The sequence below is a fragment of the Pseudophryne corroboree genome, chromosome 8 (genome assembly GCF_028390025.1).
Source record: "Pseudophryne corroboree isolate aPseCor3 chromosome 8, aPseCor3.hap2, whole genome shotgun sequence".
NCBI lineage: Eukaryota > Metazoa > Chordata > Amphibia > Anura > Myobatrachidae > Pseudophryne > Pseudophryne corroboree.
Window position 1 is genome coordinate 85,028,735 of NC_086451.1, and position 25,266 is coordinate 85,054,000.

The 25,266-nt window shown below is 47.3% G+C and overlaps 1 protein-coding gene across 5 annotated transcripts in view; it reads left to right on the forward strand.

Annotated features, from left to right (window-relative positions):
* RAPGEF1 (Rap guanine nucleotide exchange factor 1) overlaps positions 1 to 25,266 on the forward strand; it is a 259,536-nt gene that overhangs the window by 170,351 nt on the left and 63,919 nt on the right. The window contains exons 10-12 of one of the 5 annotated variants that reach the window (XM_063936770.1): positions 5,108 to 5,310; positions 6,946 to 7,101; positions 20,766 to 21,026. In XM_063936770.1, the coding sequence (XP_063792840.1) occupies positions 5,108 to 5,310; positions 6,946 to 7,101; positions 20,766 to 21,026 (620 nt within the window). Of the gene's footprint in view, positions 1 to 5,107; positions 5,311 to 6,945; positions 7,102 to 20,765; positions 21,027 to 23,033; positions 23,127 to 25,266 lie in introns of all 5 variants that reach the window. The other 4 variants (XM_063936771.1, XM_063936772.1, XM_063936773.1 and 1 more) reach the window with 4 other exon arrangements.

A 25,266-nucleotide genomic window follows, 5' to 3' on the forward strand; every position in this document is an offset into this window, starting at 1 on the left:
AGCATGACGCTGGGACTGTACAGGACCCCTGGATCCTACAAGTAGTATCCCAGGGGTACAGATTGGAATGTCGAAACGTTTCCCCCTCGCAGGCTCCTGAAGTCTGCTTTACCAAGGTATCCCTCCGACAAGGAGGCAGTATGGGAAAAAATTCACAAGCTGTATTCCCAGCAGGTGATAATCAAATTACCCCTCCTACAACAAGGAAAGGGGTATTATTCCACACTATATTGTGGTACGGAAGCCAGAAGGCTAGGTGAGACCTATTCTAAATCTAAAAAAATTTGAACACTTACAAAGGTTCAAATCAAGATGGAGTCACTCAGAGCAGTGATAACGAACCAGGAAGAAGGGGACTATATAGTGTCCCGGGACATCAGGGATGCTTACCTCCATGTCCCAAATTTGCCCTTCTCACTAAGGGTACCTCAGGTTCGTGGTATAGAACTGTCACTGTCAGTTTCAGACGCTGCCGTTTGGATTGTCCACGGCACCCCGGGTCTTTACCAAGGTAATGGCCGAAATGATGATTCTTCTTCGAAGAAAAGGCGTCTTAATTACCCCTTACTTGGACGATCTCCTGATAAGGGCAAAGTCCAGGGAACAGTTGGAGGTCGGAGTAGCACTATCTCGGATACTGCTACAACAGCACGGATGGATTCTAAATATTCCAAAATCGCAGCTGATCCTGACGACACGTCTGCTGTGCCTAGGGATGATTCTGGACACAGTCCAGAAAAAGGTGTTTCTCCCGGATGAGAAAGCCAGGGAGTTATCCGAGCTAGTCAAGAACCTCCTAAAACCAGGAAAAGTGTCAGTGCATCATTGCACAAGGGTCCTGGTAAAAATGGTGGCTTCCTTCGAAGCAATTCCAGTCGGCAGATTTCATGCAAGAACTTTTCAGTGGGATCTGCTGGACAAATGGTCCGGATCGCATCTTCAGATGCATCAGCGGATAACCCTATATCCAAGGACAAGGGTGTCTCTCCTGTGGTGGTTACAGAGTGCTCATCTTCTAGAGGGCCGCAGATTCGGCATTCAGGATTGGATGCTGGTGACCACGGAGGCCAGCCCGAGAGGCTGGGGAGCAGTCACACAAGGAAAAAATTTCCAGGGAGTGTGATCAAGTCTGGAGACTTTTCTCCACATAAATATACTGGAGCTAAGGGTAAATTTATAATGCTCTAAGCTTAGCAAGACCTCTGCTTCAAGGTCAGCCGGTATTGATCCAGTGGGAAAAACATCACGGCAGTCGCCCACGTAAACAGACAGGGCGGCACAAGAAGCAGGAGGGCAATGGCAAAAACTGCAAGGACTTTTCGCTGGGCGGAAAATCATGTGATAGCACTGTCAGCAGTGTTTCATTCCGGGAGTGGAAACTGGGAAGCAGACTTCCTCAGCAGGCACGACCTCCACCCGGGAGAGTGGAAACTTCATCGGGAAGTTTTTCCACATGATGGTGAACCGTTGGGAAATACCAAAGGTGGACATGATGGCGTCCCGTCTGAACAAAAAACGGGACAGGTATTGCGCCAGGTCAAGAGACCCTCAGGCAATAGCTGTGGACGTTCTGGTAACACCGTGGGTGTACCAGTCGGTGTATGTGTTCCCTCCTCTGCTTCTCATACCTAAGGTACTGAGAATTATAAGACGTAGAGGAGTAAGAACTATACTCATGGCTCCGGATTGGCCAAGAAGGACTTGGTACCCGGAACTTCAAGAGATGCTCACAGAGGACTTATGGCCTCTGCCGCTAAGAAGGGACTTGCTTCAGCAAGTACCATGTCTGTTCCAAGACTTACCGCAGCTGCGTTTGACGGCATGGCGGTGGAACGCCGGATCCTAAGGGAAAAAGGCATTCCGGAAGAGGTCATTCCTACCCTGGTCAAAGCCAGGAAGGAGGTGACCGCACAACATTATCACCACATGTGGCGAAAATATGTTGCGTGGTGTGAGGCCAGGAAGGCCCCACGAAGAAATTTCAACTCGGTCGATTCCTGCATTTCCTGCAAACAGGAGTGTCTATGGGCCTCAAATTGGGGCCCATTAAGGTTCAAATTTCGGCCCTGTCGATTTTCTTCCAGAAAGAATTGGCTTCAGTTCCTGAAGTCCAGAAGTTTGTCAAGGGAGTATTGCATATACAACCCCCTTTTGTGCCTCCAGTGGCACTGTGGGATCTCAACGTAGTTCTGGGATTCCTCAAATCACATTGGTTTAAAACCAGTCAAATCTGTGGATTTGAAGCATCTCACATGAAAAGTGACCATGCTCTTGGCCCTGGCCTGGGCCAGGCGAGTGTCAAATTGGTGGGTTTTTTCTCAAAAAAGCCCATATCTGTTTGTCCATTCGGACAGGGCAGAGCTGCGGACTCGTCCCCAGTTCTCTCCCTAAGGTGGTGTCAGTGTTTCACCTGAACCAGCTTATTGTGGTGCCTTGCGCCTACTAGGGACTTGGAGGACTCCAAGTTGCTGGATGTTGTCAGGGCCCTGAAAAATATGTTTCCAGGACGGCTGGAGTCAGGAAAACTGACTTGCTGTTATCCTGTATGCACCCAACAAACTGGGTGCTCTTGCTTCTAAGCAGACTATTGCTAGTTGGATGTGTAATACAATTCAGCTTGCACATTCTGTGGCAGGCCTGCCACAGCCAAAATATGTAAATGCCCATTCCACAAGGAAGGTGGGCTCATCTTGGGCGGCTGCCCGAGGGGTCTCGGCTTTACAACTTTGCCGAGCGGCTATTTAGTCAGGGGCAAACACGTTTGTAAAATCCTACAAATTTGATACCCTGGCTAAGGAGGACCTGGAGTTCTCTCATTCGGTGCTGCAGAGTCATCCGCACTCTCCCGCCCGTTTGGGAGCTTTGGTATAATCCCCATGGTCCTTTCAGGAACCCCAGCATCCACTAGGACGATAGAGAAAATAAGAATTTACTTACCGATAATTCTATTTCTCGGAGTCCGTAGTGGATGCTGGGCGCCTATCCCAAGTGCGGATTATCTGCATTACTTGTACATAGTTACAAAAATCGGGTTATTATTGTTGTGAGCCATCTTTTCAGAGGCTCCGCTGTTATCATACTGTTAACTGGGTTCAGATCACAGGTTGTACAGTGTGATTGGTGTGGCTGGTATGAGTCTTACCCGGGATTCAAAATCCTTCCTTATTGTGTACGCTCGTCCGGGCACAGTATCCTAACTGAGGCTTGGAGGAGGGTCATAGGGGGAGCAGCCAGTGCACACCACCTGATCCTAAAGCTTTACTTTTTGTGCCCTGTCTCCTGCGGAGCCGCTATTCCCCATGGTCCTTTCAGGAACCCCAGCATCCACTACGGACTCCGAGAAATAGAATTATCGGTAAGTAAATTCTTATTTTTATTTTAATAAGTAATGAGTAGGACTAATGCTTAACATTAACTTGTTCTTATTTTCAGTTTCATCTATTTCTGAATGTACTTTATGTATTACTATGTTTAGTCTATCCTACATATATTTATAGGTAATAGGAATAATAAGCTGTAAAACATTTTTGTTTTTTTAAAAGATGCAAAATCAAATCAAAGCCTATTAACATTATTAATGTTAGATAGTATTTAAACATGGTTGATCAAGGTCTCTAATACGTGGTTCATTTTTTTCCCCATTAAAACAATGCAAAAAAAAAAAACCCCACATGGTTTAAACAAAACAAAAAAGCGGGGGGGGGGGGGGGGGGGGGGGGTTTTAAAAAAACAAACCAAAAAAAAAACTGATTCGTTCCAACCCTGCTTGGAAACCAGAGAGCAGAATGTTATGGGTCTTCAGGTTAAAGCTCTACAGTTTCCAAGAGGCTTCACATCCTAAAATGGCATCATTTTCGATACAATTTGTACCAAATCATTTTACCCGGATAGAAGCTTCTTGGACAATTGTGCAGCTCTTGATCCCTGCAAGCCAAGCTGCTTGGAGACGCTCTGCAAATAAATCAGCTGTGAAAGACTTGCAAGGCTTTTGGGCAGCCTAAGGTTTGTGTATTGAAACTGCCATATAAGGAGTGCCGTGTCGTTGGACTGAAGCCAATTCAATTCTGCTGATTAAGTGGCGAAACTCCTGCCCAGCAATTGGGAAATCCTCTTGGATATTGTTGAAGGTCTGGGCAGCTCTCTTAGGGCTTGTGACAGGCGAATAGACACCTCGTAGAGTGTGGAACTGAGGCTGTCTGAGCACTGTATGGAAACACTGCAGTTTGCAGCAGGGTTTGTGTTGCAAAACATATATCTGAATTAATATGAAAAAATCTGTTACGATTTCATAGTTACAACCTGGAACTGGTTAGGTCCCACAGCAAATGTGTTTAGCTTGGGGTTTTACTGTACAGTGCTGCATCTCAGTTTCCCATGTCACAGGAAGAAATCTGTTGATGTTTGAGGGAAGAATGATGTAAACTCACAGCTGTTCTCCCGCATTCCGCCCCTGCCACCCTCTCCCTTCCGCCAGACAGTTGCTTAAAGCCAGGCATTGTAGAATCCCTGAGAATCGCAAAGGAGAAGTGCATTGTGCCAGCCATTGTAATAAAATGGTAAACATTCCCACGGATGCAAGTCCTCCTAAGCGTAACTGCTAGAAGTTCTAATTTTTATTTTGTTGTTGCCCTGTGGCCTTCTACTCTTTCATACATTCAGCTAACATGAGCACACTCTGTCACAAAATCGCCATGACTGCCTGAACAGGAAGGACGGACGGCCTCCAGTCACCCAGTTCCCCAGTCCCATGACGAACGGACGGCCTGGCCTATCCTCCTGTCCCATGGGACGGTTGGAAGGACGGTCTGGCCTATCCTCCAGTCCCATGGGACGGTTGGAAGGACGGTTGGCCTAGCCTCCAGTCCTATGGGACGGTTGGAAGGACAGCCTGGCCTCCAGTCCCATAACAGGTGGATGGTCTGGCCTCCAAGATTCCTAATGCACACCATGTGGTACTGGCAGGCAGATGCTGCGAATGTGTGTGTCTCGGTGATGTGTTGTCTTCTAAGGTCCTGTGGTAGCTACATGTCTGTACACTGAAGTGTCCTGGTTCAGCTCATTGACTCTCATCCTTTGATGACCCCTTTCCATCTACTTTATGTTTCAGTGATGACATATATGCGTTTCGTGGAGGACTATTCTGAGCCACAGCCATCCGTTTTCTATCAGACGCCGCAGAACGAGCACATCTACCAGCAGAAGAACAAACATCTGCGCGAGGTCTATGGCTTTAATGATTCATTCAGTGGCTCAGACACTGGCATTGAGCGGGCGCCACCCCCTGCACTTCCCCCTAAACAGAGGCAGCTGGTAAGTACCAACCTGGGAGTCTAAGTTGAAGTTTACGATTCAGCGCAGGACACTGTGCCCAGGACTGTTTGTCTCTTCTTGCTTTGTAGCAGTGTGCTAAATGTTAGGGCTGTGTCACTGCAAATGTCCTTGACCTGTATCAACAGGACGCAGACTGGTATTATCTACGCATTGGTAGCATGTTTTTATACAGAAAGTACGTTGGCAACAAGAAATTGCACTGATTTAAGGGCAGACATCAGTGAAAACGGTGCACTCACTACTACAGCAGCCCATATCAACCAAACAGTCTTTTAATTTCATTTTCTAAATGTCTGCTGGATGACAGCACCTTCCTGTGCAGCTCCAGTTGTCATACATTTTCCTCCTCCTCTATTTTAGCCACGGAAAGGACGGCTTCCAGCATTGTCGATTAAGTTTCCATTAGTCACATGCATCTTATTGTGTAATCATCTCCACAAATAGGAAATTACTCACAGATTTCGCAGTAGATTATGCTACCTGACCTGTCCCAATGTCCTTTATCTTTTATTCATAAGCAGTGTTTTTATATCACAGTAGTATATTATAGTGCTAGTTATATTTAGCAATTTTAGTAAAAGAAGGAAAGCCGTACAATGCGTGCACAAACTATTATTTTGGAAGCGAGGCCAAAGTAGGTAACAAATTACTGATTTTATATATTCTTTTTTTGTCTCTGGACTTGCTGTCAAAGTGCAAGTGGGCCCCAAGCATTAATTATGTATAATTGCCTTTATTAAGGTAGAAAGGAGATCTGAATTTATAAGTACTGTACAAAATGTGCAGATACAAATCTATATAAAACCTGGGTGCATGTGTCAGACTATGCGCAAGTGGAACTTTTATTACATTAACTGAAAAATGTAATAGCCACCTAACTTAATGTGGTGTTATGTCTTCTGATTAGCGGGACTGTCACTTTAATTGTTGGGACAACAAAAAATGTCTTGTGTACAAACGCGTGCCCCCAAATTCAAGATTAAAGTGCATCCTCTCTATAACAGAAGGGGTGATACACCCCCCTCCCCCACCATGTATTTTAGCTGATCAGTAGTGGAGGAGGAAGGTGAATGGGAATATATTATAGTTGCAGTAGATGCCGCATAGATATCATGAACATTATAGTCTTGAAGTCCACCCGTTGTCTATACACTGTGCTGGCGTTTTGTGGAGCGAACAAACATTCACAAGATAGACTGAGAACCAGCGATGTCGCTGACGCCAGTGGAGGTCTGAACAGATATTCATTCCGCAATAGCAGAAATACTGACCGGCACCACAGAATGGCTGCTAGCCCTGTATACACAGCTGGTGCACTATAAGCTAAAGGGGCAGATACTGAGACATGGAAAGAAAGCGATGTGTCAGCTCCTACTATAATGCATCTAAACAAGTAAATGATTTTTGTAATTATTGTTGGGAAGTTGATATGTGTGTTTATATATCCGAGATGTCCTATGTTCTTGTCACCTACTGTATATTGTACTTAAGTCTTAGTGTAATTACAGCCTTGTCATTCAATAAGAGCTATGTCTGTCTGTTGTTGAGGAATTGCTACCTGGATCTATCTTCCTTTTTCCTTCCACCTGCCTCTGTATCTAATTCTTCCTGCAGGCCTCCTTTGCTGCCTCTTCCTTCTCCTCTGTCTCGTACTGTGCACAGCCAACCAAAGGGGTCTTCGCACCTGAGGACAGCAGCCTCCCTCAGGGCATCAGTCTCTCAGTCTCTAACTGCTTTCTGAGCCGCCATGGCTCTTTCCCTGTGCCTTCGGTGAGTGTCCACTCAACTGTGTGCCTCTGACGTGCAGTGCAAGGGAATGGATGTTAGCTTGTGTGTGTCCCTGTTTCTGGTGTGTATTATAACGAATGGATTCTAGCGTGAGCATGTTCCTGTCTCAAGAGTGCATTGCAAGGAATGAACAGTAGCATATGCTTGTTCCTGTCTCAGGTGTGCACGATAAGGAATGGGCTGTAGCGTGAGCGTGTTTCTGTCTGACATGCAGTTCAAGTAATGGACTGCTGCGCGAGCGTGTTCCTGTGTCTGGTGTAAAGTACAAGTAATAAACTATACTGTGTACATATTCCTGTCTAGTGTACAGTACAAGGAATGAACTGCTGCACGAGCGTGTTCCTGACTGGCGTGCCGTACAATGAATGGACTGTAGCACCTGCATGTTCCCGTGTCTGGTATGCAGTAAATGGAATGTTCTGTAGCACATGCTTGTTCCTGTCTTAGGTGTGCAGGATAAAGAATGGACGGTAGCGCAAACGTGTTCCTGTCTGGTGTATAGTACATGCAATAAACTGTAGAGCGTATGTGTACTGATCTCAGGTGTGCAGTACAAAGAATGGACTGTAGTGCGTACGTGTTCCTGTGTCTGGTGTGCAGTACAAGGAATGGATTGTAGCACCTGCGTGTTCCTGTGTCTGGTGTGCAGTACAAGGAATGGATTGTAGTGCCTGCATGTTCCTCTGGTGTGCAGTACAAGGAATGGACTGTAGCACCTGCGTGTTCCTGTGGCTGGTGTGCAGTACAAGGAATGGACTGTAGCGCGAGTGTGTTCCTGTGGCTGGTGTGCAGTACAAGGAATGGACTGTAGCTTGTGTGTGTTCCTGTGTCTGGTGTGCAGTACAAGGAATGGATTGTAGCTTGTGTGTGTTCCTGTGTCTGGTGTGCAGTACAAGGAATGGATTGTAGCACCTGCGTGTTCCTGTGTCTGGTGTGCAGTACAAGGAATGGATTGTAGCACCTGCGTGTTCCTGTGTCTGGTGTGCAGTACAAGGAATGGATTGTAGTGCCTGCATGTTCCTCTGGTGTGCAGTAAAAGGAATGGACTGTAGCGCGAGTGTGTTCCTGTGTCTGGTGTGCAGTACAAGGAATGGATTGTAGCACCTGCGTGTTCCTGTGTCTGGTGTGCAGTACAAGGGGTGGACTGTAGCTTGTGTGTGTTCCTTTGTCTGGTGTGCAGTACAAGGAAAGGACTGTGGTATCTGCGTGTTCCTGTGTCTGGTGTACAGTACAAGGAATGGACTGTAGCACCTGCGTGTTCCTGTGTCTGGTGTGCAGTACAAGGAATGGATTATAGCACCTGCGTGTTCCTGTGTCTGGTGTGCAGTACAAGGAATGGACTGTAGTACCTGCGTGTTCCTGTGTCTGGTGTGCAGTACAAGGAATGGACTGTAGCACCTGCGTGTTCCTGTGTCTGGTGTGCAGTACAAGGAATGGATTGTAGCGCGAGTGTGTTCCTGTATCTGGTGTGCAATATAAGGGGTGGACTGTAGCTTGTGTGTGTTCCTGTGTCTGGTGTGCAGTACAAGGAATGGACTGTAGCACCTGTGTGTTCCTGTGTCTGGTGTGCAGTACAAGGAAAGGACTGTGGTACCTGCGTGTTCCTGTGTCTGGTGTGCAGTACAAGGAATGGACTGTAGCACTTGCGTGTTCCTGTGTCTGGTGTGCAGTACAAGGAATGGACTGTAGCACCTGCATGTTCCTGTGTCTGGTGTGCAGTACAAGGAATGGACTGTAGCACCTGCGTGTTCCTGTGTCTGGTGTGCAGTACAAGGAATGGACTGTGGCACCTGCGTGTTCCTGTGTCTGGTGTGCAGTACAAGGAATGGACTATAGCACCTGCGTGTTCCTGTGTCTGGTGTGCAGTACAAGGTATGGATTGTAGTGCCTGCATGTTCCTCTGGTGTGCAGAACAAGGAATGGACTGTAGCACTTGCGTGTTCCTGTGTCTGGTGTGCAGTACAAGGAATGGACTGTAGCACCTGCGTGTTCCTGTGTCTGGTGTGCAGTACAAGGAATGGACTTGTAGCACCTGCGTGTTCCTGTGTCTGGTGTGCAGTACAAGGAATGGACTGTGGCACCTGCGTGTTCCTGTGTCTGGTGTGCAGTACAAGGAATGGATTGTAGCACCTGCATGTTCCTCTGGTGTGCAGTACAAGGAATGGACTGTAGCGCGAGTGTGTTCCTGTATCTGGTGTGCAATATAAGGGGTGGACTGTAGCTTGTGTGTTCCTGTGTCTGGTGTGCAGTACAAGGAAAGGACTGTGGTACCTGCGTATTCCTGTGTCTGGTGTGCAGTACAAGGAATGGACTGAAGCACCTGCATGTTCCTGTGTCTGGTGTGCAGTACAAGGAATGGACTGAAGCACCTGCATGTTCCTGTGTCTGGTGTGCAGTACAAGGAAAGGACTGTGGTACCTGCGTGTTCCTGTGTCTGGTGTGCAGTACAAGGAATGGACTGTAGCACCTGCATGTTCCTGTGTCTGATGTGCAGTACAAGGAATGGACTGTAGTACCTGCGTGTTCCTGTGTCTGGTGTGCAGTACAAGGAATGGACTGTAGCTTGTGTGTGTTCCTGTGTCTGGTGTGCAGTACAAGGAAAGGACTGTGGTACCTGCGTGTTCCTGTATCTGGTGTGCAATATAAGGGGTGGACTGTAGCTTGTGTGTGTTCCTGTGTCTGGTGTGCAGTACAAGGAATGGACTGTAGCACCTGTGTGTTCCTGTGTCTGGTGTGCAGTACAAGGAAAGGACTGTGGTACCTGCGTGTTCCTGTGTCTGGTGTGCAGTACAGGGAATGGACTATAGCACTTGCGTGTTCCTGTGTCTGGTGTGCAGTACAAGGAATGGACTGTAGCACCTGCATGTTCCTGTGTCTGGTGTGCAGTACAAGGAATGGACTGTAGCACCTGCGTGTTCCTGTGTCTGGTGTGCAGTACAAGGAATGGACTGTAGCACATGCGTGTTCCTGTGTCTGGTGTGCAGTACAAGGAATGGATTGTAGCGCGAGTGTGTTCCTGTATCTGGTGTGCAATATAAGGGGTGGACTGTAGCTTGTGTGTGTTCCTGTGTCTGGTGTGCAGTACAAGGAATGGACTGTAGCACCTGTGTGTTCCTGTGTCTGGTGTGCAGTACAAGGAAAGGACTGTGGTACCTGCGTGTTCCTGTGTCTGGTGTGCAGTACAAGGAATGGACTGTAGCACTTGCGTGTTCCTGTGTCTGGTGTGCAGTACAAGGAATGGACTGTAGCACCTGCATGTTCCTGTGTCTGGTGTGCAGTACAAGGAATGGACTGTAGCACCAGCGTGTTCCTGTGTCTGGTGTGCAGTACAAGGAATGGACTGTGGCACCTGCGTGTTCCTGTGTCTGGTGTGCAGTACAAGGAATGGACTGTGGCACCTGCGTGTTCCTGTGTCTGGTGTGCAGTACAAGGAATGGACTTGTAGCACCTGCGTGTTCCTGTGTCTGGTGTGCAGTACAAGGAATGGACTGTGGCACCTGCGTGTTCCTGTGTCTGGTGTGCAGTACAAGGAATGGACTGTAGCACCTGCGTGTTCCTGTGGCTGGTGTGCAGTACAAGGAATGGACTGTAGCGCGAGTGTGTTCCTGTGGCTGGTGTGCAGTACAAGGAATGGACTGTAGCGCGAGTGTGTTCCTGTGTCTGGTGTGCAGTACAAGGAATGGACTGTAGCTTGTGTGTGTTCCTGTGTCTGGTGTGCAGTACAAGGAATGGATTGTAGCACCTGCGTGTTCCTGTGTCTGGTGTGCAGTACAAGGAATGGATTGTAGTGCCTGCATGTTCCTCTGGTGTGCAGTACAAGGAATGGACTGTAGCGCGAGTGTGTTCCTGTGTCTGGTGTGCAGTACAAGGAATGGACTGTGGTACCTGCGTGTTCCTGTGTCTGGCGTGCAGTACAAGGGGGGGACTGTAGCGCGAGTGTGTTCCTGTGTCTGGTGTGCAGTACAAGGAAAGGACTGTGGTACCTGCGTGTTCCTGTGTCTGGCGTGCAGTACAAGGAATGGACTTGTAGCACCTGCGTGTTCCTGTGTCTGGTGTGCAGTACAAGGAATGGACTGTAGCACCTGCGTGTTCCTGTGTCTGGTGTGCAGTACAAGGAATGGACTGTGGCACCTGCGTGTTCCTGTGTCTGGTGTGCAGTACAAGGAATGGTCTGTGGTACCTGCGTGTTCCTGTGTCTGGTGTGCAGTACAAGGAATGGACGGTGGCACCTGCGTGTTCCTGTGTCTGGTGTGCAGTACAAGGAATGGACTGTGGCACCTGCGTGTTCCTCTGGTGTGCAGTACAAGGAATGGACTGTAGCACCTGCGTGTTCCTGTTTCTGGTGTGCAGTACAAGGAATGGACTGTAGCACCTGCGTGTTCCTGTGTCTGGTGTGCAGTACAAGGAATGGACTGTGGTACCTGCGTGTTCCTGTGTCTGGTGTGCAGTACAAGGAATGGACTGTAGCACCTGCGTGTTCCTGTTTCTGGTGTGCAGTACAAGGAATGGACTGTAGCACCTGCGTGTTCCTGTGTCTGGTGTGCAGTACAAGGAATGGACTGTGGTACCTGCGTGTTCCTGTGTCTGGTGTGCAGTACAAGGAATGGACTGTAGCACCTGCGTGTTCCTGTTTCTGGTGTGCAGTACAAGGAATGGACTGTGGCACCTGCGTGTTCCTCTGGTGTGCAGTACAAGGAATGGACTGGCACCTGCGTGTTCCTGTGTCTGGTGTGCAGTACAAGGAATGGACTGTAGCACCTGCGTGTTCCTGTTTCTGGTGTGCAGTACAAGGAATGGACTGTGGCACCTGCGTGTTCCTCTGGTGTGCAGTACAAGGAATGGACTGTAGCACCTGCGTGTTCCTGTTTCTGGTGTGCAGTTGTCTCTTGTGTAGAGTGCAAGCAGTGGACTGTAGTGTCTTTTCTTATAACATGCAGCAATGTTTTCTTTAACCGTAAATCTGAAATCTGTGCCCAGTTTGCATCTTGTTTTCACATCGCCCTGCAAGCAGTAGTGATCATCAACATAAAATACATGCAGGTAGTGTGGACAAGCAGCATTTTCTTAAGATTGATTGATGTATCTATGTATATCCTTCCTTCCAAGTGAGTACTCTGAGGGATAGGTGTCAATAACCTGCTGCTAGGCTCTCTCTCTCTTGTCAGAACAGACTCCGCAAAGGATTCTAATTAACAACGGCTGCTGAATCCTATTTGCCTGTAACAAATGCAATCAGAATTTATATGCATATTGCATGACTACAGCACTAAGTAAAGCCTGTTCGATCACAATTTCCACATCCGTATCTTCTCTACTTATGTGTAACTGGTTACACAAAGGCTACGTGATTCTATTATATGTTCACAGTTAATAGAGCGAATACTACGTTTACACACCTGCCTATTGCGTAAAGCGAACACTGCTCCGTTAGCGCTCCCTGTGTCATTGCTCTAAGTCTTCTGTACCCGGTGCTTCTAGCCTAGAGCAGCCATTACTTTGGGATTAGTTTATTCCCAGTATATTCCCTTCATAGTGAGCATTTGTCTTTCACGTTGTTATGGGAGGCTACGGATCAATAATTCTACAGGTAGGTCTACAATCATTAGGTCAACAACATATGGTCGACTGTGAAAAGGTCTACATGGTCAGTAGGTCGACGGGTGCAAAATGTCGACATGGAAAATGATTGACACAACATTTTTGCATTTATTTATTTTTTTGCCGTCTGGGCACGTGGACCCCAATTAGTGCACCGCATCTGCTCGCCATGCTTATGTTACTATTCCCATTCGATGTCCACGTGGATGGTAAAGTATGAAAAAGTTCAAAAAAGGGAAAAATTAATTTAAAAAAACCCTCATGTCGACCATATGTGTTCAACCATGTTGACTTGTCGACCTTTTGTACCTGTCGACCATAAGCACTGTTGACCTTTCATATGTCGACCTATCAACCTAGTGACTGTCTAACTAGACACTGTGTAGATCTATTGACCGCACACTGTTAAGGGAGTGTTATGATCCAAGGTGCCTCAACTGGTATTACAAATCTGCCTATAGAATCCTATCACTCTGTGTCAAATAAATACATACAATATAGTCATAGCATCTCTGATATAGACTCTACACTCTGCCAGGCATTATTAATAGTCCTATTCGGTGTGAGTAAATTGTGATTATGCATATGTCATCCTTGGGTTCAATTGTGTGGGAAGGGACAAGATTTTATTCTGTTTGTCCACATATTTTATGACGGACAGCCAGCAGCACTGGTTTTGAACATTACATTGACCATAAATATTTTCAATTGGTCCTGGGCCACCAATCCAAACATCCCTGTAAGTGCTCCGAGGCAACCCCCACCCCACCCCCACCAGGTGCATAGGCACACCGTTTGAGAACCACAGCCCTACTCCATAAATAGCTTTTATCAGTGACTGTAATCCTTTCACTTTAATTCCATGGTATAGCTGTTTATTGCCATTCATTCACGTAATGCTGTATAAAAGATAAAACGCCACTTACCTGGAAACCTCCTACTCTGCCTTGACACATGTATTATATATATATATATATATATATATATATGTGTGTGTGTGTGACCCTGAGCAGAGAGATGATGAGGGATCCCCTAGCTGGAGAGCGTGATTGAGCAGCTGTCTGATCACTTGCCGCGCTCCCTGGCCTGTTTATCACAAGTTACAAATGTCTGTGTGGCCAGTACCTCTCATGCAGTGGGTTATTGATGGGTGGAGTAGGAGTGATATAGGATTGTCTACCCCCCTTGTGTAAATTATAATAAGAATTTACTTACCGATAATTCTATTTCTCGTAGTCCGTAGTGGATGCTGGGGACTCCGTCAGGACCATGGGGAATAGCGGGCTCCGCAGGAGACAGGGCACATCTAAAAAGCTTTTTAGGTCACATGGTGTGTACTGGCTCCTCCCCCTATGACCCTCCTCCAAGCCTCAGTTAGGTACTGTGCCCGGACGAGCGTACACAATAAGGAAGGATCTTGAATCCCGGGTAAGACTCATACCAGCCACACCAATCACACCGTACAACTTGTGATCTGAACCCAGTTAACAGTATGATAACAAAACGAAGTAGCCTCCGAAAAGATGGCTCACAACAATAGTAATAACCCGATTTTTGTAACAATAACTATGTACAAGCATTGCAGACAATCCGCACTTGGGATGGGCGCCCAGCATCCACTACGGACTACGAGAAATAGAATTATCGGTAAGTAAATTCTTATTTTCTCTAACGTCCTAGTGGATGCTGGGGACTCCGTCAGGACCATGGGGATTATACCAAAGCTCCCAAACGGGCGGGAGAGTGCGGATGACTCTGCAGCACCGAATGAGAGAACTCCAGGTCCTCCTTAGCCAGAGTATCAAAATTTGTAAAATTTTACAAACGTGTTCTCCCCTGACCACGTAGCTGCTCGGCAAAGTTGTAATGCCGAGACTCCTCGGGCAGCCGCCCAGGATGAGCCCACCTTCCTTGTGGAATGGGCATCTACATATTTCGTCTGTGGCAGGCCTGCCACAGAATGTGCAAGCTGAATTGTACTACAAATCCAGCGTGCAATAGACTGCTTAGAAGCATGAGCACCCAGCTTGTTGGGTGTATACAGTATAAACAGCAAGTCAGACTTTCTGACTCCAGCCGTCCTAACTATATATATATATATATATATATATATATATATATATATATATATATATATATATTTTTAGGGCCCTGACCACGTCTAGTAACTTGGAGTCCTCCAAGTCCCTAGTAGCCGCAGGCACCACAAGAGGTTGTTTCAGGTGAAAACGCTGACACCCCTTCATGAAGAAACTGGAGACGAGTCCCAGTTCTGTCCTGTTCAAATGGAAAATTTTAATATGGGCTTTTGTAAGACAAAGCCGCCCATTCTGACAATCGCCTGGCCGAGGCCAGGGCTAACAACATGGTCACTTCCCATGTGAGATATTTGTCAACAGCATGGTCACTTTCCATGTGAGATATTTCAAATCCACAGATTTGAGCGGTTCAAACCAATATGATTTTAAGAAATCCCAACACTATGTTGAGATCTCACGGTGCCCCTAGGGGCACAAAAAAGCTGTATATGCAATACATCCTTTACAATCTGGACTTCAGGAACTGAAGTCAATTCTTTCTGGAAGAAAATCTACAGGGCCGAAATTTAAATGTTAATGAACCCCAATTTGAGGTCCAAAACACTCCTGTTTTCAGGAAGTGTAGAAATCGACCTAGTTGAATTTCCGTCGTGGAGCCTTCCTGGCCTCACCCACGCAACATATTTTCACCACATGTGGTGATGACGTTGTGCGGTCACCTCCTTCCTGGCTTTGACCAGGGTAGGTATGACCTCTTATGGAATGCCTTTTCCCCTCAGGATCCGGCATTCAACCGCCATGCCGTCAAACGCAGCCGCGGTAAGTCTTGGAATAGACATGGTACTTGCTGAATCAAGTCCCTTCTTAGCTCCCCAGGCCCTTAGTCCTCTGTGAGCATTTCTTGAAGTTCCGGGTACCAAGTCCCTCTTGGCCAATCCGGAGCCACTAGTATAGTTCATACTCCTCTATGTCTTATAATTCTCAATACCCTGGTTATGAGAAACAGAGGAGGGAACACATACACAGACTGGTACACCCACGGTGTTACCAGAACATCCACAGCTATCGCCTGAAGGTCTCATGACCTGGCGGAATACCTGTCCCGTTTTTTGTTCGGGCGGGACGCCATCATGTCCACCTTTGGTCTTTGCCAACGGTCCACAATCATGTTGAAAAACTTCCCTATGAAGTTTCCACTCTCCCGGGTGGAGGTCATGCCTGCTGAGGAAGTCTGCTTCCCAGTCGTCCACTCCCGGAAAGAACACTGCTGACAGTGCTATCACATGATTTTCCGCCTAGCGAAAAATCCTTGCAGTTTTCACTGCCCTCCTGCTTCTTGTGCCGCCCTTCTGTTTACGTGGGCGACTGCCGTGATGTTATCCCACTGGATCAATACCGGCTGACCTTGAAGCAGAGGTCTAGCTAAGTTTAGAGCATTATAAATTTGCTCTAAGCTTATTTATGCGGAGAGAATTCTCCAGACTTAATCACACTTCCCTGGAAATTTTTTCCCTGTGTGACTGTTCCCCAGCCTCTCAGGCTGGCCTCCGTGGTCACCGGCATCCAATCCTGAATGCCGAATCTGCGGCCCTCTAGAAGATGAGCACTCTGTAATCACCACAGGAGAGACACCCTTTTCCTTGGATATAGGGTTATCCGCTGATGCATCTGAGGATGCGATCCGGACCATTTGTCCAGCAGATCCCACTGAAGAGTTCTTGCGGGAAATCTGCCGAATGGAATTGCTTCGTAATAAGCCACCATTTTTACCAGGACTCTTGTGCAATGATGCACTGACACTTTTCCTGGTTTTAGGAGGATCCCGATTAGCTCGGATAACTCCCTGGTTTTCTCCACTGGGAGAAACACGTTTTTCTGGACTGTGTCCAGAATCTTCCCTAGGAACAGTAGACGTGTCGTCGGAAAAAGCTGCGATTTTGGAATATTTAGAATCCACTCGTGCTGTCGTAGAACTACTTAAGATAGTGCTACTCCGACCTCCAACTGTTCTCTGGACCTTGCCCTTATCAGGAAAGCGTCCATGTTTCTTTTAAGAAAAATCATCATTCCGGCCATTACCTTGGTAAAGACCCGGGGCGCCGTGGACCATCCAAACGGCAGCGTCTGAACTGATAGTGACAGTTCTGTACCAGGAACCTGAAGTACCCTTGGTGAGAAGGGCAAATTTGGACCTGTAGGTAAACGTCCCTGATATCCAGTGACATCATATCGTCCCCTTCTTCCTGGTTCGCTATCACTGCTCCGAGTGACTCCATCTTGATTTGAACGCTTGTATGTAAGTGTTCAAATATTTCAGATCTCACCGAGCCGGTTGGCTTCAGTACCACAATATAGTGTGGAATACTACCCCCTTCCTTGTTGTAAGAAGGGTACTTTGATTATCACCTGCTGGGAATACAGCCTGTGAATTGTGTGAGGGGGAGACGTCTCGAATTTCCAATGTACACCTGGGATATTACATGTAGGATCCCGGAGTTCCCTTGCGAGTGTTGCTGAAACTCTTGAGATGACCCCCTACCGCACCTGAGTCCGCTTGTACGGCCCCAGCGTTATGCTGCGGACTTGGCAGAAGCCGTGAGGAGCTTCTGTTCCTGGGAATGAGCTGCTTGCTGCAGTCTTCTTCCCTTTCCTCTCCCCCTGGGCAGATATGACTGGCCTTCGCCCGCCTGCCCGTATGGGGACGAAAGGACTGAGACTGAAAAGACTGTGTCCTTTTCTGCCAATATGTGACTCGGGGTAACAAAAGGTGGATTTTTCAGCTGTTGCCATGGCCACCAGGTCCAATGGACCGCCCCTTTATACGGCAATACTTCCATATGCCGTCTGGAATCTGCCTCACCTGACCACTGTCGTGTCTTCGTCTGGCAGATATGTACATCACATTTACTCTTTGATGCCAGAATGCAAATATCCCTCTGCGCATCACACATATATAGAAATGCATCCCTAAAATGCTCTATAGACAATAAAATCCTGTCCCTGTCAAGGGTATTAAAATTTTCAGTCAGGAAATCCGACCAAGCCCCCTCAGCGCTGCACATCCAGGCTGAGGCGATTGCTGGTCGTAGTATAACACCAGTATGTGTGTATATACTGTTATGATATTTTTCAGCTTCCTATCAGCTGGCTCCTTGAGGGCGGCCGTATCTGGAAACGGTAACGCCATGTTTTTTATATGCGTGTGAGCGCCTTGTCCACCCTAAGGTGTGTTTTCCAACTCGCCCTTACTACTGGCGGGAAAAAGGGTATACCGCCCATAACTTTCTGTCGGAGGAACCCCACGTATCATCACACACTTCATTTAATTTATCTGATTCAGGCAAAACTACAAGTAGTTTATTCCCACCCTACAAAATACCCTTATTTGTGGTACTTGTGGTATCAGAAATACGTAACACCTCCTTCATTGCCCTTAACATGTAACTTGTGGCCCTAAAGGAAAAATACGTTTGTTTCTTCACCGTCGACACTGGGGTCAGTGTCCGTGTCAGTGTCTGTCGACCGACTGAGGTAAATGGGCGTTTTTACAAGCCCCTGACGGTGTCTGAGACGCCTGGACCGATACTAATTTGTCCGCCGGCTGTCTCATGTCGTCAACCGGCTTGCAGCGTGTTGACATTATCACGTAATTCCATAAGTAAGCCATCCATTCTGGTGTCGACTCCCTAGAGAGTGACCTCACCATTACAGGCAATTTTCTCCGTCTCCTCACCAACATTTTCCTCATACATGTCGACACACACGTACCGACCTACAGCACACACATACAGGGAATGCTCTGATAGAGGACAGGACCCACTAGCCCTTTGGGGAGACAGAGGGAGAGTTTGCCAGCACACACCAAAAGCGCCATAATGTATATAACAACCCTAGAAGGTGTTGTTTCTATATATGGGCTCTTAATATATAATTATATCGCCAATTTATGCCCCCCTTCTCTTTAACCCTGTTTCTGTAGTGCAGGGGAGAGTGGGAGCCTTCCTCACCAGCGGAGCTGGTCAGGAAAATGGCGCTGAGTGCTGAGGAGAATAAGCTCCGCCCCTTTCACGGCGGGCTTTTCTCCCGGTTATTAGGAAAACTGGCCTGGGTTAAATACATACATATAGCTATATGTGATGTATTTATTTGCCAAATAGGTATTTATATTGCTGCCCAGGGCGCCCCCAGCAGCGCCCTGCACCCTCCGTGACCGTGTCAGTGAGCCGTGTAGCAACAATGGCGCACAGCTGCAGTGCTGTGCGCTACCTCTCTGAAGACTGTGAAGTCTTCTGCCGCCTGTTTCCGGACCTCCGTTCCGCCGTCTTTCTTCAGCGTCTGTAAGGGGGATCGGCGGCGCGGCTCCGGGACGAACCCCAGGCTGACCTGTGTTCCGACTCCCTCTGGAGCTCAGTGTCCAGTAGCCTAAAACTTCAATCCTCCTGCACGCAGGTGAGTTGCAAGTCTCTCCCCTAAGTCCCTCGTTGCAGTGATCCTGTCGCCAGCAGGAATCACTGATTAGAAACCTAAAAAAAAAAAACTTTACTAAACAGCTCCTTAAGAGAGCCATCCAGTTTGCACCCTTCTCGGACGGGCACAAAAACCTAACTGAGGCTTGGAGGAGGGTCATAGGGGGAGGAGCCAGTACACACCATGTGACCTAAAAAGCTTTTTAGATGTGCCCTGTCTCCTGCGGAGCCCGCTATTCCCCATGGTCCTGACGGAGTCCCCAGCATCCACTAGGACGTTAGAGAAATGAATATTACAAGTCATAAGAGTTTATTGACCCTAACAATGCTTCATGATAAGCAACTTTATTCAGGGCATGGAATTGTATTCCTCTTCGTATGTATCGAGGTTGACTATGTCCAGATGATTCTCCAGTAATATATATTAACATCTACCGTGTGCGATGGGATTCATATAGCAGTGTTTGGTGCCGGCCCCGTTAGAAAAGATCATGGGATCCTAACTTCTAAGAAGTTCTCAAGCTGCCCCCTCCCTCCTCTGTCATTTTATAGCCGGAGGGGGTTTCACATCTGAGTGTTCCAGGCGTCTGCGCCCAGACACTCACCTGTTCGTAACCAGACTCTGCAGAAAACCGTGAAAATAGCTTTCACGCTGCCGAAGGCTGAGGAGTTTGTTGTGGTCCTACTGCGCCTCTAGTAGGGAAGGAGATGGAAGGGAATGCAGACCATATGGAAAGGAGATTAATAGAAGGAAGGGAGGAGGGGGACACTTGTGCATTCCAGCTTCCCCTCTGTGAGAGCACATAGCTGGGATTCCACAGGCAGAATGTGGCATGCAGGAATCTGAGGAAGGAAGGAAAGAAGGAGTGGGGCAGAGGAAAGGAGGGGATGTGTGAGAGGAAGGAAGAGGAGAAGGGAGTGTTGGTGTATGCTGCAGCAAAGCCCGTGTAATATATAAAGCACATAACAGAGACCCTTCCCAGCCAGTGGCGTGTTAACGTTTGGCAACCCTGAATCTTTGATGGCGGCTGATTCTCACACAGTAGTTTTCCTGTATTGAGTGGCTAAGGGGATTTTATTCATACATTTAGACTAATACTGTACATGCCATCCTGTCTCTCTTACTAATTGAATTGCCTGGGAGGCTGCACAAGTTGCAAGCAGATGTATACAAGCCAGTAAATGAATGTCACATGTAGGTGTAAAACTCTTATTTTAAGTCTCCGTTTCTTTAGTGCCTGTATGTAACGTTTGCTCTTAGGTAATACAGATCCACCAATAGGACATTTTGTGTTGAACTGTTAATATTGAACAGATGCAAAGGGAGGGGTTGTAGCTCTACAATATTGGTCTGTTCTACATCCATGTTCTTGTAATGATGAGCCAATGGGGCAGGTATCACTGTTAGAGGTTCACTCAATTTCCTTCTGTGCCAGCTACTAAACTGCTTGTTCACTAATATGCTGTTCTTTTTACCCTCTCTCTTTCTCTCCTGCCTCCCCCCCCCCCCCTCTCCCTCCCACCACCACCATCCTTCTCCCAGTACAAATCTGTGTTCCGCTCCTACTCCCAGGATTTTGCGCCTCACAGTCAGTCTCCTGCCCTTCCCTTGCTGAGTCCCTCCATCTTTTACGCTTCCCGCTTCTCCCCAGTGCTCCCGGAATCTGTGCACCCTACTCCTGCCATGCCTCCAGCTACTCTCTGTCCTCCTTTACCCTCCTCTCAGGGCGGCAGCTCCTGCGGGACCCCTCCTGCCTGCCTTCCTTTTGAGCCTCCTTTCTCCGGCTCTTTCCAGACATCAGCGGTGAGAACGGGGGAGGGGGCCCGGCTGGACGGGTTAATGGGGGTATTTGTGAATGGCAAACCAGCTTCTGTCCGTGTCCCATTCTCATACACCCTGCACTGTCCTGCTGCAGATTTCATCACCTCCCCATGCCGTCTGTACGTGTGCCTACTGTGTCCATTGCAGTCATACAGTAACCATTTGCAGTAGCCGTTGGTCATGAGCATCTGCGCCTAGGTTGGTTCTGTGGTCTGGCTCTATAACACATCTACTGAGCCAGGGCTTTTAGTGTGGGTACCAATGGTCTTGGGTTGGGCACCCAAACCACATTGCACTAATTACATATTGTGATTTCCTATGACACAACCCGTTCTTCCACAACTTGTCTGCTTTTTAGTCATGTTTTTATATCTTCAAGAAATGTTTATCTTTCCCTCGTATATAACAAAAAAACTGTATGCGGTTAACATACTGCCCGGCGAGATCCCGGATATCGCAATATCGACGCCAGAATCCCGAATGGGGGTACTATACTGCCGCCAGAATACTGGTGAGGTAGGTGATTCCTCCTCTGTGGGTGTCCACGACACCCAAAGAGGGAGAATAGAACTGAGCCCACAGTGTGGCGTTTGCAGCTAGCCCGCAAGGGGTTCATTCCGCTTGCCCCCCCCTGCCAGCATTCTAGCGCTCGGGATGCCGATGTCTGTATACTGACATTTGGCATCCCGTGCAGCGGGATCACATACCGATCCCCCAAAAAAACAAACAGGATTTTGCATTGGTCCAAATGTATGCGGAGAGTGGCTTTGTGTTCTAGAGCACAGGTTCTCAAACTCTGTCCTTAGGACCCCTCACAGTGCATGTTTTGCAGGTAACCCAGCAGGTGCACAGGTGTATTAATTACTCACTGACACATTTTAAAAGGTCCACAGGTGGAGCAAATTATTTCACTTGTGATTCTGTGAGGAGACCTGCGAAACATGCACTGTGTGGGGTCCTGAGGACCGAGTTTGAGAACCTGTGTTCTAGAGCAACATAAAAAAGAACTGCATGAATGATCACACCAAAGCTGGAAAGAGAAGTCCTGCGTGCTATTTAATAGTTGTCGGTGGACGTGTAAATGACACTAAATAAAATCCTCATTCGCTCGCAGATCGTTATAGGTCACAGCTGTACAATTCACACTTTTTTTGTTTTAAGTATATACCTATAATACCTAATCGGAGAATTTTTTATTTATAAAACACATTATTCCCATCTGCTCATCAGACGGAGGTTTATGTTATTCCAATAGAAAACAAAAACCTGAACACTTCACGCTGTGTTCTTCAACCTCACATGATTTTGGTGTGTGCCTAGGTTTAATACGAAAAGTGCAATTACTGCCTAAAACTTTTGTATATGAGCCTGAAATGATGGTAGGATTGTATAATAAGCGATTTAGAACCATTTTATCTTTATTAGCTTTCGCTCGGGTGAAATAGCGAGGTGTTACTTGTATCAGTGCACTGTACACTCATCTAGTCACCGAAGCTGCAGCAAACATCTGGTTAAGATGCAGCAAAGACTGGATCCCTTTTTAGTCTAATTCCTGTAGTTCTGCTGTATATATTCATCATGTTATACAAGCTTGCATTCTGCATTTAGTTCACTGACTTGTACTGCAGCCCTGTGGTAAGATACTGTTCTCACAACCAGGTGAAGATGAACCATAGTACATGGTTCACTGTCCAAATGACAAAAGGGAATGTACAGCACATTACCCCTCTGGGTGTGTGTATTCTCCGGTTATAAATTGTTTCAGAGGGACAAGCCCTAAGGAATGTTCTCTGTTTTGTGAGTAGAAAAGTACAAGAAGTACGATGGTCTCTGCTTTTCGGCTGGCGTTACACTTCCACCACACTACGAGATTGTCTTAGTTACTTTTCTGCAGGAATTTACTGTTATTTTGAAGGCCCCAAGAGCATCAAGACTGTATATTAGATACACTGCCAACCGTTCCCTCCACCCTGTCTCTTCCCACCGTAGAATGAAAATGCCAGTGAGGAGGCGGGAGATGGGGAATACGTCAACCTGTATTCCTCTGGGCAAAGCAACGGAGACCCCATTCCCTGTGATGTTGTAAGTAAAGAGACAGCTGGGGTGAAAAGGGGCACGGTGGGAACATGAAAACCAAACCCAGCCCGCTGCATGCTCCACATTATGCAACGCACACCCCACTGACCTCCCTGCTGTGCCAAACCACTGCACCGCATGACCCTTAAGGAGATGACCCCCACCTCACCTGCTGCCCTCTGCCTAACACTAACCTCTTGGCCCTGCCTGACTACAGGTCTACTAGACACCCATGCACCCACAGAAATTAACATGTGTGCATGACCTTACAAATAACTTCTCATATACAATTAAAACCATTACTTCATCAATTCAATCATGTTAACTGCAAATTAAGATTAATTCTTGTTTGTTACTTGTATGTGTGTGTGTATATGTGTGTGTGTGATATATATATATATATATATATATATATATATATACACACACATATTGTGTGTTCTTTAGATAGATATATATCTATATATATATATATCTATATATATATATATATATATATATATATATATATATATATATATATATATATACAGATTTCCGAGGCAACCGAATCAATCCCCAAAATTAAGAGCCTCCCTCATCGATACATTATATATAAGGAATATTGTGTCTGAGAAATCCGAACCATTGGAATAGGTTATCATGACATTAAAATGTGTATTTATTTGCTTAATTAAGCATGGAGAGTTCCACTCCATATGTGTGTCTATAGATAGATTTGGAAGCAGCAGATGAGGGAGATTTGGGGAATAAAAACACAAGTGATGATGCACATCTGAATGCACAGCCATTTGCCTAGTGTATCCTGCTAATCAGAGTTTCTCTATCGTCCTAGTGGATGCTGGGGTTCCTGAAAGGACCATGGGGAATAGCGGCTCCGCAGGAGACAGGGCACAAAAGTAAAGCTTTCCGATCAGGTGGTGTGCACTGGCTCCTCCCCCTATGACCCTCCTCCAAGCCAGTTAGATTTTTGTGCCCGGCCGAGAAGGGTGCAATCTAGGTGGCTCTCCTAAAGAGCTGCTTAGAGAAAGTTTAGCTTAGGTTTTTTATTTTACAGTGAGTCCTGCTGGCAACAGGATCACTGCAACGAGGGACTTAGGGGAGAAGAAGTGAACTCACCTGCGTGCAGGATGGATTGGCTTCTTGGCTACTGGACATCAGCTCCAGAGGGACGATCACAGGTACAGCCTGGATGGTCACCGGAGCCTCGCCGCCGGCCCCCTTGCAGATGCTGAAACATGAAGAGGTCCAGAATCGGCGGCAGAAGACTCCTCAGTCTTCTAAAGGTAGCGCACAGCACTGCAGCTGTGCGCCATTTTCCTCTCAGCACACTTCACACGGCAGTCACTGAGGGTGCAGGGCGCTGGGAGGGGAGCGCCCTGGGAGGCAAATGAAAACCTATTTGGCTAAAAAATACCTCACATATAGCCTCCGGGGCTATATGGAGATATTTAACCCCTGCCAGAATACACTAAAGAGCGGGAGACGAGCCCGCCGGAAAAGGGGCGGGGCCTATCTCCTCAGCACACAGCGCCATTTTCCTTACACAGCTCCGCTGGTCAGGACGGCTCCCAGGTCTCTCCCCTGCACTGCACTACAGAAACAGGGTAAAACAAGAGAGGGGGGGCAAAATAGTGGCAAAAATTATATTATAAAAGCAGCTATACAGGGAGCACTTATTATAAGGCTATCCCTGTCATATATAGCGCTTTTGGTGTGTGCTGGCAAACTCTCCCTCTGTCTCCCCAAAGGGCTAGTGGGGTCCTGTCTTCGTTAATAGCATTCCCTGTGTGTCTGCTGTGTGTCGGTACGTGTGTGTCGACATGTATGAGGACGATATTGGTGTGGAGGCGGAGCAATTGCCAAATATGGGGATGTCACCTCCTAGGGGGTCGACACCAGAATGGATGCCTTTATTTATGGAATTACGGGATAGTGTCAACACGCTAAAGCAGTCGTTTGTCGACATGAGACGGCCGGACAATCAGTTAGTGCCTGTCCAGGCGCCTCAAACACCGTCAGGGGCTGTAAAACGCCCTTTGCCTCAGTCGGTCGACACAGACCCAGACACAGGCACTGATTCCAGTGGCGACGGTGACGAATCAACCGTATTTTCCAGTAGGGCCACACGTTATATGATTTTGGC